We start from the raw sequence: 16,490 nt of genomic DNA, 5'->3' as shown, positions 1-16,490 counted from the left end.
CTCATACATACACAGATAATTTCTGGAAATGTTATGAATATATATAGGCATGTAACATAAAACTGGACCCCACAAAATAGTTGGGGATGCACGTTAGGTGGAGGGATCCCCCATGCATCCAGCACCGCAATAAATAATGCCTGCTTCTTAATACTATGTTGGTGTTAAGGAGTTTTATGCCCAATTTTCGGTGACAAAATGCTAGAGGCAAAATCAAATGAGAGGTTAGAAATAATCCTAAAAAATCGTTTTAAATTATGTACTGTAATATCTTGTATGAAATTGTCAGTAAAACCCTTTTTCCATTAATTCTGATATAAATATTTATAAGCACTGCTCTTCATAGAAATTTTAATTATTTCTCTACTTGGTTTCATCCTGAGACATTTTTGAGTAATTCTTACCTATGAAAATTAAACTGCAAGGTATCAGGTTTATGACATAGCATAGTTCTTCAATAAACATTACTAAACTCAAGGATAGGTGCTCATATTTCTTTTTGCTTTTAAGTACAAATGAATATTGAATGACTGGTCGCTGCTATATCTTTTTGAAAGGCTTTTTTGCTGGCAGAGGGGAGCTAAGCCAAGGGTCTCCTCAAGCGACATAATGTTCTCTCCAGACCTCGACAAAGACAACGACTTCCTCAAATAAAAGTTCAGTTCTTCATAGTTATTTGGGGATGGAAAGGGCAAGGTGGATATCACATCACAGATTGACATACACATCAATACCTCCCATTTGTTGGTTTGAATGAAATTCTTTGGCTTTAAAGTACTCAACTACCTTTAATTCAAACCTCCCTGGGACTATCCGCACACATGTAGCATAGGCCTCACACACCCCCACCACCCACCACCACCACCCCTGGATTAATCCAAAAGTCTCACAGAAAGACAGGGAAAGGCAGTGAAAACAATGTTTACAAGTCAGTCCAGCCCCAGGAGAGAAGATGGGTATTGTAAAACTGCCAAAGCTGATCACCCGGGACAGACAGTGAGCTCAGCTGAACACCTCACCTGAAACCTCATTAGGTTCCTCTCTTTCAGAAACTAATATCCAGGGAGATAATTTTACGGATGAAAACTCCAACGACAACTATACAATGTCGCTGGCTTGAGAAGAATAAAACAAAATAGGTAAGACTTAATCTCGTGAAAATAGCTTTCCTTTAATTAAACCTTACCTTCTATCCAAACCCCATCTAATTCACATATGTATTTGTAAGATATATGTGCCATCTGTATACAATACAATATTACCTGTATTAGAATAAATATTTCCTTTAAAATTATACTTTTCTTGAAAGTGTCAAGCATTAGCTTCACACGTATGATAAACCCCAGTCTGAACTCATTCCTGCTTTGTAATGGTTTTTAAAGGACTAACATAGTCTCTCATTTACAAACATTTTAAAGTTAAAAACATCAAGGCATTACAAGTCTAAGTACACTTTTTGTTATTCCACTAACAAAATCATATGAAAGAAATTACTTCTCTTGTTTTCTCATACCCCAAGGCAGTTCTTATGTACAGCACCTCCAGCTATACATCTCTTCTTGGAATAGCACAGAGACGAGAGAACCGGTGCCTTTGAAGGAAGCAATGTGAGAAGAGTATGGAGGCCCTGTGGATCCCATGACTCCTCTTGCCTGCTCATGCTGGGCATGGATATACAGTCTTTGAAAGAGGCTGCTTTAAGCAGTCCCAAAGTCAAGCTGAGAAACTAGAGAAAAAAAAAAATGTACTCTCTTCCCTGTTAGCCATTCACACAACTTTATATCCTGGAGGCTGTGCCAGTTTTTTGGCAAGCTGCCACTAATGAGCACTCCTGGATAGAGTTCACCTTTTTGTGGATTACAGTAATACCTCTGAAATATGATCCCCACCCAAAGACCGGGTGGGATTTTAACTTCTGGAAAAAGAGAAAGAGTCTTTCCCTATTCCTCTCCCCATCCTGGATTTCTTCTAAGCCTTACTTTTCAATTTTGGTATGGTGGAAATCATCAGGGAAGACTCTTCATTATCATGTTTATCTCCCAGAAACGTGAAAAGAACATTTCAGGTTTTCATAACTTTACTAAAATTATTCTTCATGAAAATTCATTTTAGAAGTGAAATTACATATTTTTAATTGGTTTTGTTCTGGAATGTCTATAGTTTTCTCTAAATGACATATGATGAGTTCTCTTGTATGTTAATGCTGGTTAATGTTGTGCAGAGCAGCTGCTTTGCTTTTTGCATACCAAAGAAAGCTTTGTTGATCAAAGAAAGAATGAAAATAATACACAGGATTGTTTTCAAAAGGAAAAATAATAATTGTGCTGTATTTTGCAGATACGTGATTTAAACAACAGTAATTAAGACCTAAGAAATTTTAAGAGTCCACATAGAAGATGGCATTAGTACAGATTTGCACTACCACTATTATATTAACTTCACCCTCCAAATCTTGCAGTTTCTGACATAATGCAGTCCTCACTAGACTGAGTGAAGAGATAAATAAATTATAAATATATAATTTTTGCTTGTTGCCAAATACTCCTAATTATCTTCTTGGGTTTGTCTTCAACAATACATACTTTTCCAGAAGAGTGGCTATTGTTGCATGTGTGTTTTATCCTTCAGCATATCAGAAACAGGCCCAAGACATTTTTACCTGTCCACATAGTATTCTGCACACTTTACATTTTTTAGCAAATTCTGGTTCTAATTAAGGGAACAGAGAGTTGCCTTGTTTAGGCCTAGTTTTCAACTAGAAAAACGGGGATTGTAACAGCTCACAGTATGTTTTCAGTGACATCCCGTGGCAAAACGACACATTGCAAATTTCAAGTCAAGTGCCAAAATGGAAACAAATGGTCCCATATTTTGTTCGGGTTTTAGTAACATCAGAAGTCCCACAAGATGCATTCACTTCCTCTGACCAGCACTAAAGTGTCCAGGTTCACTTCTGCGTTTTGCCAACTGCCTCAAAAAGTTGATTTTCCAGTATTCAGAACGCTAAATCACTACATTTTTATGGCACAATGAAGTCCATATACTTTTTACCCTATGCATTACGGAACAGTTCACCCCAGTGACGTTATCATCAGTCTAATTTAGCAAGAAGTTATGCCCACTTCAAACAGCTTAAAATAACTCCCAACTTTTTTCGTTTCTCAATGTGACAATAAAACAAGCCAAGTGCTGGGGCACACGCATCAGACTCCTTTTAGTCTGTTACTCCCACTAATCACCACCAGCTCACTTGTGGCAATGGTTTCTTTTTGCTTGCCCTACTACACCCACACATTTAAGAGTTATGTAAGGAACTGTCATGCTCTTAATTATCTCATTTTTCAGTAATAAACAACCCCACGCTCACATCTTGAATCTCGGCAGCCTTTCACCCTTATCCACCTTCTTTTCTCCTTCACCTGTCAGGGAATATAGCTGTTCTGGTACTGTTTCTTCAATGAGAAGGCAACTCAGGCCACATCATAAACAGTTTTCTTTGTTGGTAAAGCAAATACATGAACACCCGATTACATACCAGAAGCCAAACTGCTTCCTCAAGTAATTTCACCGTTTCACCTAAATAAGGATATCAATTTGATGTTTATTCCTAAACCACCTATTCCTAGAACTGAAAGAAAAATTACTTACCTGTAACTGTTCAAGATTAGCCTATGTGAATTCTCACAACCTGTTGTACCAGCCTTTTCTTCTACAATTCCTTCATGTCTTGGGACTCCGATATTAAGGAAGAAGATAAAAGCATGCAATGTACCCTTTATGAATACCCATATACAAGCAAGAGATAGACAGCACATATCTGCCCATATAGATACTGTGGATAAAAACTTCAGCTACTAGCATTTAACATTGGCCCACAGTACAAGCTTAAATACAGACAGTAGCTCTTGAAGAGTTATAGCTAAAGTCCGGTAGACTTTAAGAATGGCTTAAATCAATGCAAATCTGAAGAGAATCTGCTGCACGCAATACGTCTTTAATTATCTAGTCTTTGATCACTTCCAGCTTGTTAATGAATTATGCTATTAACATTTAGTTTCTATATCTTCATGAATACCATGGGTAGTTTCTATGTATGTCACAAGCCTCTGTGCATTTGTGTGAACTTGTTCAGTGTCCTTCTTAACTCATGAAAGCTTCTAGCATCCAGAACATCCTGTGGTGTGGAATCACACAGCTGGGTCTTGCATGAAGAATCACGCTTTTTATCCGTCGTGCATCTGCCTCTTGTTGGCACGATCCCATGCTTCGCAGTTACCATGTTGGCAGAAGCTGCGAAGATCAACACTGACCTACTTTCTTTAACATCGCTTAACTTTTTACAATCTCTTACCACAGGAGGTTTGGGTTTGGGGGTTTTTTTCTTGGTTTTCTCTTACCAGCTGAAAAGCCATAATCCAGCGGCTGGCGGCACAGCAGCTGCCCGTTCCCGCCTCTTGCCAGCTTCCTCCAGCCGCACCACGTGCGGGCTGCGGGGTGAGAGGCACAACTGGCGCGCGCCTGCCGGGGTGCCACCCGCTCCCCTCAGCTCTCGCCCCAGCAGCAGAAGCCTGCCTGCGGCCTGCGGCCCTCCACCGCCACCGGGGCGCTGGGCAGATGGACGGACGGACTGACTGACGGACGGACTGCCTGCCTCCCCGGCTCTGACTGACTGCCTGACTCACACACAGACTGACGGACTGCCTGCCTCCCTGGCTCTGACTGACTGACACACAGACTGACGACGGACTGCCTGCCTCCCTGGCTCTGACTGACCGACTGCCTGACTGACACACACACTGACAGACGGACTGCCTGCTTCCCCGGCTCTGACTGACCGACTGCCTGACTGACACACACACTGACAGACGGACTGCCTGCTTCCCCGGCTCTGACTGACCGACTGCCTGACTGACACACACACTGACAGACGGACTGCCTGCCTCCCCGGCTCTGACTGACTGACTGACACACAGACTGACGACGGACTGCCTGCCTCCCCGGCTCTGACTGACTGACTGACTGACTGACTGACACACTGACTGACTGACGGTCGGCCTGCCTGCCTGCCTGCCTCCCCGTCTCCCCTCCCCGGTTTCACCCCGGGCAGCGGCGGCCGCGTACGGCGGGACAGCCCCGGCAGCCGGACGCCCGCCCCCGGCACCTCTAACCCCGGGAAGCGGAAGGCGTGCCGTGCGGGAGCACGCGGCAGGGCCGCACTACGGCTCTGACAGGCCTGCACGAGCGCCGCCGCCGCGCCCCGCCCCGCCGCGCCGTGAGTAACGACTCGTGCGCGCAGGGGCGGCCGGTGCCGTGGGGAGGGCGGGAGGGCGGCCGGTGGCGTGGCGGGGCGGGGCGGGGCAGCCCCCCTCGGGTCGCCGCGCCGTGGGGGGTGGCCGCCGAGGGCAGCCGCCGACAACGAAATGGCGCCGGGGCGGCGACGGGTGGTACCGGGTGCGGTGACTCGGCGGGGCTTGCCGCGCCTCACGGCTGGGCGCTGCGGGCGGCTGCCTGGCTCCTCACGCACCCAGCCGGCCCGCCAGCTTGTTGCGCCTGCTTCTTCCTCTCAGATCCCTGTAAAACGAATTTATAAACCTGGGCTGTTAAAATCAAGTTTAGTAAAATCCACAAAGTCAGATTGTATTAGCAAGACTGTATTGAGTGAGGGGAAAACACACGGTTTAATTCTGTTTCTTCCTTTGGCCTTTAACGCACCAAGGACTGTGAGGAGAAGCTACTCTGACAATGCCAGCTTTTATGTGAAGCACACATCAGGGTCTGGATGGCATCACTAGCTTCAGGAGGGGAAACGTGCCTCATAACTCATATCAGTTCAAAAGTATTGCTATGCTGGGAAGAGTATGACTGCCACTAGTATTTCATTTCTGTCACAGCAGCAGGCTGTGCACTTGTCACATTCACCTTTACCAGGTCAAGCATTCCTTCCATTTACTGTCTGGTTATTAAAAACATGGTACTCCGGTCATCATTAAAGAACTGCCTTCAGCTATCCTGTGTCCTCAGAACTCCAAAAGCTGGCTTCAGAAGCACCACTAGTGGAGGCCTCATTATCCAATCTATTTCTAATGACATTTACCAAAATCTAGCAGTGGAAGACTGGATCCATGACCACATGAATTTAGAAAACCAACAGGTCCTCTTCCTTTGGAGAAATTCCCCTGCTGTGGTAATAGGGAGACATCAGAATCCCTGGCAGGAATGCAACCTCAGGCTATTAAGGCAAAAAAATATAAAGCTAGCCAGGAGAAGAAGTGGAGGGGGGACAGTTTATCATGACTTAGGCAACATCAATTTGACTTTCTTTACAACCAGAAAAAAATACGAACGAATGGAAAACCTGAAACTAATTGTGAAGGCACTGAAAGCCTTGCGCCCCCGGTTAGATGTGCATGTCACTGACAGATATGACATCTTGCTAGATAGGCAATACAAAATCTCAGGTACTGCTTCAAAGCTGGGAAGAACAACTGCTTATCACCACTGTACCTTACTCTGTAACGCAGATAAGTTTGTTTTATCTTCTGTGCTAAAAAGTCCTTATAAAGGGCTAAAAAGCAATGCCACTCCTAGTGTGCCTGCCTCAGTGAAAAATCTCTTTGAAGAGGATCCCAGTTTAACTTGTGAGATGCTCCTGGATGCCATTGCGGAAGAATATGCTACACAACACCAAATGGATCATCATATCACCTTAATAAATCCAGCTGATGAGACTGTGCTTCCTGGAATTAATAATAAAACTAAAGAACTACAAACGTGGGAATGGGTGTATGGAAAGACACCGAAGTTCAGCATCAACACTTGTTTTAGCATGGTCTATAAAGATTCTGTTCTTGATGTTAAAGTAGATATGGATGTAAAGCACGGAAGGATTGAAGTCTGCAACATTGATCTGCCAGAGCAGTGGCTGCCACCAGCGCTGTGCAGTGAACTAGTAAAGAGCCTTACTGGTAGTAAGTTTTGCCCAAGTGAAACCACTACACTAGCAACAACATTACTAAGAGTGTGTCCACAAGATGATGAGTTGCACAGCAGGTGGAATCTGCTATGTGAAAATATGCTAATGTTAATGTGACTTGCATTTTGAAAATGTAAGTTAAACTTCTGCTGCTTTTTTATTTAATTTATTGGAAACAGAATTAAAACATTTATACAAGCTGAATTTTTATCTTATTAGTCATTCAAACTGTTAAATCTTGTGCTTTTGCTTAGTATTACCTACTAGCAATTAGATGTCACACTGCCTGTACCCGAGGTTCCCAAACAACAGGATGTAAGCTGCTGCAATAGGCTGCAGCCCTGTGTCGCTCCATGTGGACAGACATCCTTGTTGTTTAAACCAAGGAAAATGGCAGAGGCATCCCAAACTGGCTTTGTAGCAAAGAAGGTACAAATGGCTGACACAGATGGGATGGGGTAGGTGGAAAACTGCTGCTCTGCTGCTGCACTGGATCCCCCAGCCTGCATCCCACTCCTGGTGGATAGTAGCTCAAAGGGCATGTCTCAGCCCCTGAGCTGCACGGAGAGGGATGTCCCCCTGGTTTCTGGTTGAAAGTATGCTCTTGCAGGGTGCTGGTGATCCTCTTTCTCCACTGTACAGGCATGGCAGTAAGCTAAGCTCGCTGCTGTGTAGTGAATCAGCCTAGCAGTTCTACCCTGGAACTTCTGTTCATGTGTGTGCAAGAGCAGGGGAGGGATTAGGAAGTTCACTGTGGGGGGTTGTGTGATGAGGGCAGGAGAATCTAACTGGGACAGAGGCCATATGTGCCTTCTCTGTACCTGCACTGCCTGGCCTAAAGTGGGAGTCACTGGTGCTGTCGTCTCGTTGCCCAGTGTGCAAAATCAAAGAAAGTCTTAAGAATACAAGATACAGCTTTTAATATAAAGTTGTGCAAGTTTGGGTGCTAGATGAACTAGCACCCCTTGGTAGTTTCCATAGTCAGATTTATACATGATTACGTGGATATTAATTTGTTAACTTCCAACCTTCTAACACTGATCGTATGGTAATCCACATAATGGTTACACAATCTTATTGGTTAACTACACAAGGGGAACGGTCTCTGTGGGTCGGGGTATCTGGCGTAAGGGATTTAATTTTTAGTATTATAATGAAGGTAGTTAGCTTAAGAACACATCTTTATCTGTCCAAAAGGTATCAGATATATCTTGATTTGCAGGAGTCTTGTGTTGCCAATTTGGCAGGATGTAATGTCTTCAAGGCCACCTTGTCCTAAACAGCAATTACTTCAGTTAATCATCCTTCATAGTTCTTTGCATGGGACATCCTGAGTCAAATAATGTGTGCGTTCTGTTTCTTCAAGAATATGTGCAAATTGTTAAACAAAAACATATGTCCATATAGTATTTGTTAGTTAGCTTATACATTCTAGTTATAGAATTTGATAACACTGCCAGAGGTACTGGTATCTAAGCTGAAAGAGGGAATACTTCTACATTAGGAAATACACTTGCAAATACAGATCTAGGAGAATCAGGCTCCTTGTGTTACTACCTAGGAGAAAATTTTCTAATGGAAGGTAATAGTGAACTGAAAATGACAGTTTTCATGTTAAATAAAAATAATAGCTCAACATAAAGTAGAAAGAAAGGCTCATTTCACTGTTGTTGCTGAATAAGCAGAATGCAATTTTGATTAGGTCACAACAGAAGCAGTTTATTGCTATAACTGTAGGAGAGAACCCAGTGCAGCCGTGAGACTCTTCTGCTGTGAGCTCTGCCCAAACGAGGCAGTTACAGACTTCATATACCTTTGTCATTTAACTCTTTCTTCACCAAACTGCCCTTGAATAGTAGAGCTAGTTAAAATTGAAGTGGGAGGTTCATCAAGCAAAAAAAGCCATAAATTCATTCTGTCAAGGTGCGAGCACATCAAGGTAAATGTCGTTCAGGGCACAATATATAGCACAATCCAATTTACATTAACAGTCTTCTCCTGGAATGTTAACTGGCGTGGTAGGACTTAAAAGGAAAGCACGGTATCCAGAAATGAGGCAGATAGTTAAAGGGGCTTGTTACTGGATGACATACGGGTTGTTCTGAAATACCAACAGCATGTACTACTGAAGATAAGGAACTGGCAGGAAAATCAGAGGCACATAAAGTGGACTGAGAAACAGCAGTATCAGTTAGGCAACAAACAATCTTGCTGTTAATAGGGCAAGATGAATAAGGACCAGCCTGGCCTAAAGAAAGTAAAGGAGTAATGATGTTTATGTCATTTGGTTAGTCATATGGCTGTCCTAATCATGTTTCTGAGGCTATGGCATGAAGGAAGAGTTGGGGGAAAGGTTAGGGTGACTGAATCCTGCTGGACTGAAAAGACTTACAGTTAGGTCCATAAGGACATTCTGGCTTCCAGTGTCCTTGTTGTCCATACACACAACCCTCAGCTGAAACTCCAGTAGGGATTTCAAAAGATCCCTTACCTTTCTGAGTGGCACCGAGGGATTTTCGACAGAGATCCATCTGCGGTCATCCCAGGTGAAGCAGGACATATGAATCCAAGTCACAGCACCAAATTCTGTTGCAGAATAACTGGAATGCAATTTTAATCAGGTCAGAACAGCAGCAGTTTAGTGCTATAGGAGAAAACACAGAAGGCAGGCAGCTTCTGCTGATACGAGCTGTGCCCAAGCGAGGCAGTTACAGTTTATATACTGTATATATACTATATAGGTTATACGATTTGTTCTTCACCAGCCTGTCAGATAAGCAGGATGTGGTAACAGCAGCGACTGAAATTCTTCAGTAAGGAGGCTCTAGACAGATTGGGAAGCCCTATGCAGTATATTCTTTTATGAATACTTCCTTTGTTAATTAAATCATGCTGACCAGAAGAGACTGTTAGCTGCAAATATTTCTTAACAAGTGAGGCCTGCAAAGGCCTATGAGGTGTTACATGTTACTTCCACACTGTCAGCTTTAACAGATGTTTGGCTGATCTGCACTCAGTAGAAAGAAATTACATGGCAGAAGGGACTTACCTTTAGTTAAGGAGCGCAGTGACTGGGGTTGCACCCAGCCCTCAGCTAGGACTGGCACTCACACTGTAGAGTCCAGGGGTCCTCAAACTACGGCCCGTGGGCTGGATACGGCCCCCCAGGGTCCTCAGTCTGGCCCCCGGTATTTACAGACACACACACACCCCCCAGGGGTTGGGGGGGGAAACCAAACAGCTGCAGATGACTGCCTGCTGCTTCATCCATGTGCCAGCCCCCTGTTTAAAAAGTTTGAGGAGCCCTGCTGTAGACTGATGACACTCAGCTGGCTCCAGCAGGGAAGGTGGCTTAAGCTCATCTTTACAGATGATGCCAAGAGGGACAGTCCTGGGTGCGCAGTCCAGGTGATGACCTGACTACCTAAGTGTGAGTGGCACCACAGAAAAACATAGCCTAAAGTCAGTAAAATGATCGCAGAACTCTGCTTGTAGACTTCTCTAAATTTTTTTTTTCCCAACTCTTTGATGCCCATTCCTCTTCATACGTGGTGTTCCTACTGACAGTGAAAGGAACTGATATTCAGAGATAAAGGGCTTATAAGTAAAAACTGCAGTGCAGCGTTAACTGGTATATCACTAAAGGTTTACTTCTACCTTGCACAGTACTGCATATCCATGGGATCTGCAAGGAAATCTGGTCTCGGCTATTGAGTAACAGTCTAATTAGAAAACAGAGAAAAAGTTCTAGCAATGAACAGGCAAGCAAGGGAAGACCATGCTTGCCTCTTGTGGTATTTGTAAAGGACCACATCATAGGGGCTTACCACTGGAACAGCGGCATATTGTATTGTAAGATGCAGAAAGCGTAAAGATTTGTATTTTAATTTCCAATTAAGTACTAAAAAGTTGATCTGAAGTATTAAGGTGTTTTTTTCTTTTGCCCCTTGTGGGAAAATTCCCGGGTGGGGGGGGGGGGGGGGAGGGGGCGGCGCGCAGCAGAGAATTAGCTAAAGCTGGGACAAATACAGCTCTTGCTTTCAGAATGGTTGGCATGCACAGGAATCTACTTTACCAAAGCTCCCTAAGCTACACGCCCTGCCATCTCAGCACATGCCAATGGGAGTAAGAGAGTGGAACAGAGTGGAGACACTGTGGCCAGGCTCCGTTTACTCCCTGCAGGAAAGGGGACCTGATGATCTGATAAACTGCGTAGCAGTTGTCACATAAAGAACATATGAGATGATGTCTGCTGCTAAGCGGACCATTGTGGCAAAATTACTTTCCTCAGATGAAATAATCTCATTGCAATAGTAATGCACACCTCCATCCCAAAGTTGCTTGCCTCCAAAGTACTACTACATCTCGCTGGGTACAATGATACCAATCAGTAACAAAAGTATGTATGACTAGAGTCACTCAAGCTCCACCTAAATCTAAAATGGACTGGTCCTGGACTGAAATAAATCTAAAGGGGAATTTATTTAAATTTATCTAAACTCCTGGCATACCACACTTTGATTTAGTGTCACAAGGTTAGGTCAAGCTGACCCACCCTCTAAAGCTGTAAGTTCTGGCTGACAAGCCGATAAGGTGTCATGACCCCCATACATTAACAAAAACTTAGTTGAAAGTAAGACAAAGGTAATTGTGGTAATGGGAAATTGTGACCTCCAACTCAAATAGCGCCCCCCTGAAAAAGCAAAACCTGGTTGGAAAGCATGTGTAGTTAATGGGAAAACTTCAGTAGTGCTACCTGAGGACGCATACTAATTTACATTGGAAGTGAGAAACTTTTAACCAATCCTCTGTATGATAACGAATACGCAATGTACTAGAAAGTATAAAAATGGACAACTGAGGGGAGAAGTTAGGGAAGGCTCCATCATAACTTCTGGCATCACTCAATGGGCTGAACCTGTCTTCTCCCCCATAGGGATGCCTGTTGGGTAAGAACTTTATTCTAGGACTAACTCATGTTAGTTATTATTAAATGTATTTTTTTAAGCTTGTTTTTCAGTCAGTGTATTATCGCTGGCAATCTTCGAACCTTACTGTGACAAACTTGTGTTTTGTATAATAAAAATCTTCAGCTGAAGTTCATTTTGTGTAAGTCTCTGGAGACTTGACTGGTTGTATGGGATTTGACTCAGTGATGCTGTCAGCAGGAGTCCCCGAGTAGGTTAGTCGAATCACCCTCTGATACGGCGAGCTGTTAGAACACAGGTAGCAGACAGGCTGGTCAGGCACAAGGGTCTTGTCTTTCTTGGGAAACTGACAGGCTGATCAAATATAAAGGGTTCAAGGAAACCCCTCTTCTTAACATGACACCCCTGTATGTTTGAAATTGCTGGACTAGGGTTAAAAGATATAAATCTTCACATTTGGGAAGCTTACTGTATTTACAGTGAACCTTCTTCCAAACATGGCTGATCTATAAGGCATTACCCAGCTTCCTTGAATTACCCGACGTAGCGCAGAGAAGTCGTTACACAGATGACTAAAACTACAAATAATAAAAAATAACCTTTATTCCCATTAAAAAAGGCATGTATTGTACACAACTGAATAAAATTGACAACAGTGACCAGAAACCTAGTACCACATCAGCAATAAGGGGGTTACTATTGAATGTTTCAACTGGTAGCATGCAGTTCCTGTGGCACATTTGTTATTCTTTTTGCTGATGTAGCACTGAAAAGCTGAGATATTATTATGCAAAAGGATAAAGAAGGCAGACCCCTAGCAAACTGCGATCCAGAGAACAAGGCAAAGACCAGCTCTGTTTCTTCTTGGTAGCTGTGGAATGCAGCATTAGATGACAGAAGGTGAAAGAATAAAGCAAATTAAAAAAAAAAAAAAAAGATAATGGAATACACCAGCCATTCAGGAAAAAGAATCAGAAAAGAGAGAAAAATTTCTAGCAATGAACATGCTACCAGAATACAGGAGCATATTGTACCACAAGATCCAGAAAGCCTAAGGCACCTATCAGTCCTGAGGCTGAAAAAGATTTTGATGGGACCCGCAAAAGAAGCCACTGCCTGTTCTTCATGTAAGAGTATAGGACTTTGCCAGATTCTTGCTGACAAAGCAATCTTGTATAAGAAAAAGAAGCAGCAGCTCAGGTGATACCTTCTGGTTTCCAAAGGATGAAGGAAAGACAAGAAAAGACTGGGTTGTTTTCCAGTTAGCATATTGCTTAAAATCGTTATTAACATGAAAGCTTCAAGGTATTCGTCCCCTGGAATAATTTTATTTTTTTAAGGGACTACCTTAGTAGCAGGGAGATAGCTCACTGCAGTTGAGACTGGCATGACTAACTGGAAGAACATTAGATTTGCAAGTCAGGGAAAAAGACTGGGAGAGGATCATACACCTTTCCACACCTAATGCAAAGGATGGAAATCAAGTATATGACTGTACATCATGGAATAAAAGAACACATAGAGTGACAGGGAAAAGAACAGAACTGTTCACATCCTTTCTGGTTCAAAATCCATCATGCAGAGACACATAAGATGACCCTAAAATGTCTACATACTGAACAATGTTTGCATGCAAGGAGCTTGGAAAATGGAATGTTAGGTTTGGGGTTACTAGTAAAGTCTGTGAAATCAGGTATTACAGGATTGATCAAAACACAGCTGAACAGGAGTCATGATTAGAATACTGGAATTATGGGAAATAAATAAGGCTGCTTATAAAAGAGGACATGTGGCAGCCTAGCTTCAAGTGTTTGTGAGGTGGTCAATTAGAGAAATAAACCCCAGAATCTGCTCAAGGAAAAATTAATAGTAAAAAGAGAAATGACAGTAAAGAGGCCTTTGAGAGACAGTATCAAGGGTCAGTTATGACATGAAGATCAAATTTAGACATGGATTGTATTAATTAAGATTATGGGAGAAGTACAGTGAAGGAATTGTACAGTTGTGTTTTCTCAGACTGAAAAGTCTCAAATATTCTTAAACCTATAGATTATAAAAGCTGTGCTGGACTAAGTACTTAGAATACTTGGTTCTGAGGGTAGACAGCTGGTGGCAGACTGGAAATAGTATCTTCCACTCTTACATTTTTATGCTTATAAAACCAGTAGTTCAAAGCAGTCGTATCTGATCACATTTTCTTTGTATGTTTAGTATGAAAGACATCCACTGTTGTTTCATGACAAGGTCGCAAGTCAAAGTCACAGTATCCAATGCTGAAACGACCCTGCAGAAATTAACAGAATTGACACAGTGAACATAGAATGAGCTCTTCTGCAGTATAAGTTAAAGAGGTCAAAGCATTCTTACCTGCGGTTTCTTAAAATAATTAAGACCCCTTCCAATCTTAATCATCCATCCATTGTTGAATCTGTTTTAAAAATTCACAAATTTGAATACTATCAGTATGTTCAATAAAAAACCAGTTATATCCACATGATGCACAAGCTCCCTGTTTCAATGACAATTATTTCCTAGTATCACTGACACCTGTATGAACCATGGAAGACACTATTCTGTATCAAGAGACATCTACTATTATGTTCACAGTTAAAATACATGAAACTATGGAGGGCTGATTTTATCCAGCGAGGGCTATTGCCTTCCACTTCGTTAACCACAGCTGCAATTAGAAATTGTCTCAAAAGTTAGGGTGAAGTAGTTTGATTTCAAATAACTGGCATTCACTGAATTTTTCTATCACCCACCTAATTTCTCGATCATGTATTGAAGGTGAAAATGCAATATTCAGTGTTACTCCATAATTCCTCAGTGACTGTTGTATTTCTTCCAAGCCACTTATTTGCTGACTCTTCCCGCTACCCTGTTAAAAGTAAAAATAACATGTTTTTTTTTTTTATGACATATTCTACATCTGGTCACCTCTTCCTAAAGTTACCAACAAAACCTTTTTAGTAACAACTTCAACCAACAGAAAGCAACTTGGATGAAGCCAGATTCACAGTTTCAAATACAGGATAAAAAGCAGACAGACTACAGCTACACTTGCTAAGGGACATGGACGACGAGCTCACTCTCAGCCCTTTGGAACTAGACACAAATTACTATTTGAGCCAAAATAAATACAATGATAGTTTGAGATATTTTAGCTCATCAAAGCCTCTAAAATGACAACTATATACAGCTGAAAAAACCCATATCGCAACAGATGCTTTGTTTCTGACATTTTCCACAACAAAACTTTCATAGAAGTATCTTTTTAATTTAAGATACTTGCTTACCAAGAGTTTCTTAAAGAGTTTTCTGATAACTCTGAACTTATAAAACTACTTATGTTCAACTATCACATTTCTATTTTTCTTTTAATCTGTGTTTTCTGCTGAAGGCATCAGAGCCTCAGTCTAAAAAGTACCGGTAAGGAAAAACAAATCTGTACTTACAAACAAATACTTCATATATATATATATATATATATATATATATATATATTTGCATGTGGTATCACTGAAGTACAAGGAAACAGAAACCAAAATCTGGACACTTACTTCATCATAGGAAGTGAGGAGGTGGATTGTTTTCACTTTGCACGGCCCCTTAACTAGCATCTCGCAGAATCGCAGGAAGTTATACAACTGTAAAAATTTTAATTTAGTAACTTGCCTTTTTTTGAGTAGTTACATCTGTATCAGTTACACCAAGTACCTACTAACCTGATGAACGTTCCTGATGTACGGATCCTCCACCCACACTTCAGAAACAATCTCAGTAAGGTACTCTTGGAAAAGCTTTTCATAGCCGAAACCTGTTGCATTTTCCTCTATTCTGATTTGCTTATGGTATTTGCCATCTGACAAAAGAAAAAAAAAAAGAAAAAAAGTCTCCTTTTCAGTAAAAATCGTGACATAATCCGTGTGTTAACCACCTTACCCGGAAAACACTCGCATAACAACAGGGATTTAAACGCGAACGGGTCCATTGCAGCTCTGTACCTTGTTTCTCTTTTTCAATGTGCTTTTTAATGTCTTCTGCTCTGGTCATGTACTCGGATATTTTCTGCCGGTAACGGTGCTTTTTCGCCTCATCCTTGGTGGCTGTGAACGGGAAGCGCACAGGCCAGCTTTGGCCGGGGCGGGGGGCGCGGGGGGAGCCCCCGCCAGCTCCCCTCCCTCCCCGTGAGACGGCAGGGGACCAGCGCCCAGCACGGCCGCGCCTCCTCAAACCCACCCCCGGCCGGCGGCCCCCGACCGGGCCGGGGCGGCGTTTAAGCACCACCCGCCTCAGCGGCTGCAGTGAACGGCCGCCGCCCCGCCCCTCGCCCGGCCGCCGCCGCCGCGCCCGGTACCTTTCACCACCTGCAGCAGGAGGTCGATGCCCTCCTGGTAGCACACCAGCGACTCCTGGAACCGAGAGGCCAGGTCCAGCTCCACCGCCCGCTTCACCGTCTCCGCCCCGGCCCGCTCCAGCGCGGCGGTGCCATCGCCCCCCGCCCGCGACATGGGCGCCGCGCCGGGGACCGGGAGCCGCGCGGGGCAGGGCGGGGCCGGGCGGCGCGGGGCGGGGCGGGGGGGAGG

At 43.2% G+C, this 16,490-nt stretch overlaps 2 protein-coding genes and 1 long non-coding RNA gene across 3 annotated transcripts in view; 2 read left to right on the top strand and 1 right to left on the bottom strand.

Moving 5' to 3' along the window:
- LOC308059664 overlaps window positions 1–16,490 on the top strand; it is a 253,715-nt gene that overhangs the window by 201,870 nt on the left and 35,355 nt on the right. The gene's annotated exons all lie outside the window — the stretch shown is intronic.
- On the top strand, window positions 5,077–12,842 carry LIPT1 (lipoyltransferase 1). Its single transcript, XM_080377329.1, has 2 exons — window positions 5,077–5,286; window positions 5,726–12,842. The coding sequence occupies exon 2, from the start codon at window positions 5,969–5,971 to the stop codon at window positions 7,088–7,090; it is 1,122 nt and encodes a 373-aa protein (XP_080233455.1). The 5' UTR covers window positions 5,077–5,286; window positions 5,726–5,968; the 3' UTR covers window positions 7,091–12,842.
- MITD1 (microtubule interacting and trafficking domain containing 1) lies at window positions 12,481–16,482 on the bottom strand. Its single transcript, XM_080377352.1, has 7 exons — window positions 16,262–16,482; window positions 15,909–16,010; window positions 15,630–15,766; window positions 15,465–15,551; window positions 14,667–14,782; window positions 14,269–14,329; window positions 12,481–14,185 (listed from the first exon to the last, which is right to left on the bottom strand). Exons 1-7 carry the CDS (start codon window positions 16,413–16,415, stop codon window positions 14,090–14,092), a joined length of 753 nt encoding a protein of 250 aa, XP_080233478.1. The 5' UTR covers window positions 16,416–16,482; the 3' UTR covers window positions 12,481–14,089.

The sequence above is a fragment of the Falco punctatus genome, assembly GCF_963210335.1.
Source record: "Falco punctatus genome assembly, chromosome: 2".
Taxonomy (NCBI): domain Eukaryota; kingdom Metazoa; phylum Chordata; class Aves; order Falconiformes; family Falconidae; genus Falco; species Falco punctatus.
This window is presented reverse-complemented; position numbering and strand designations above follow the sequence as displayed.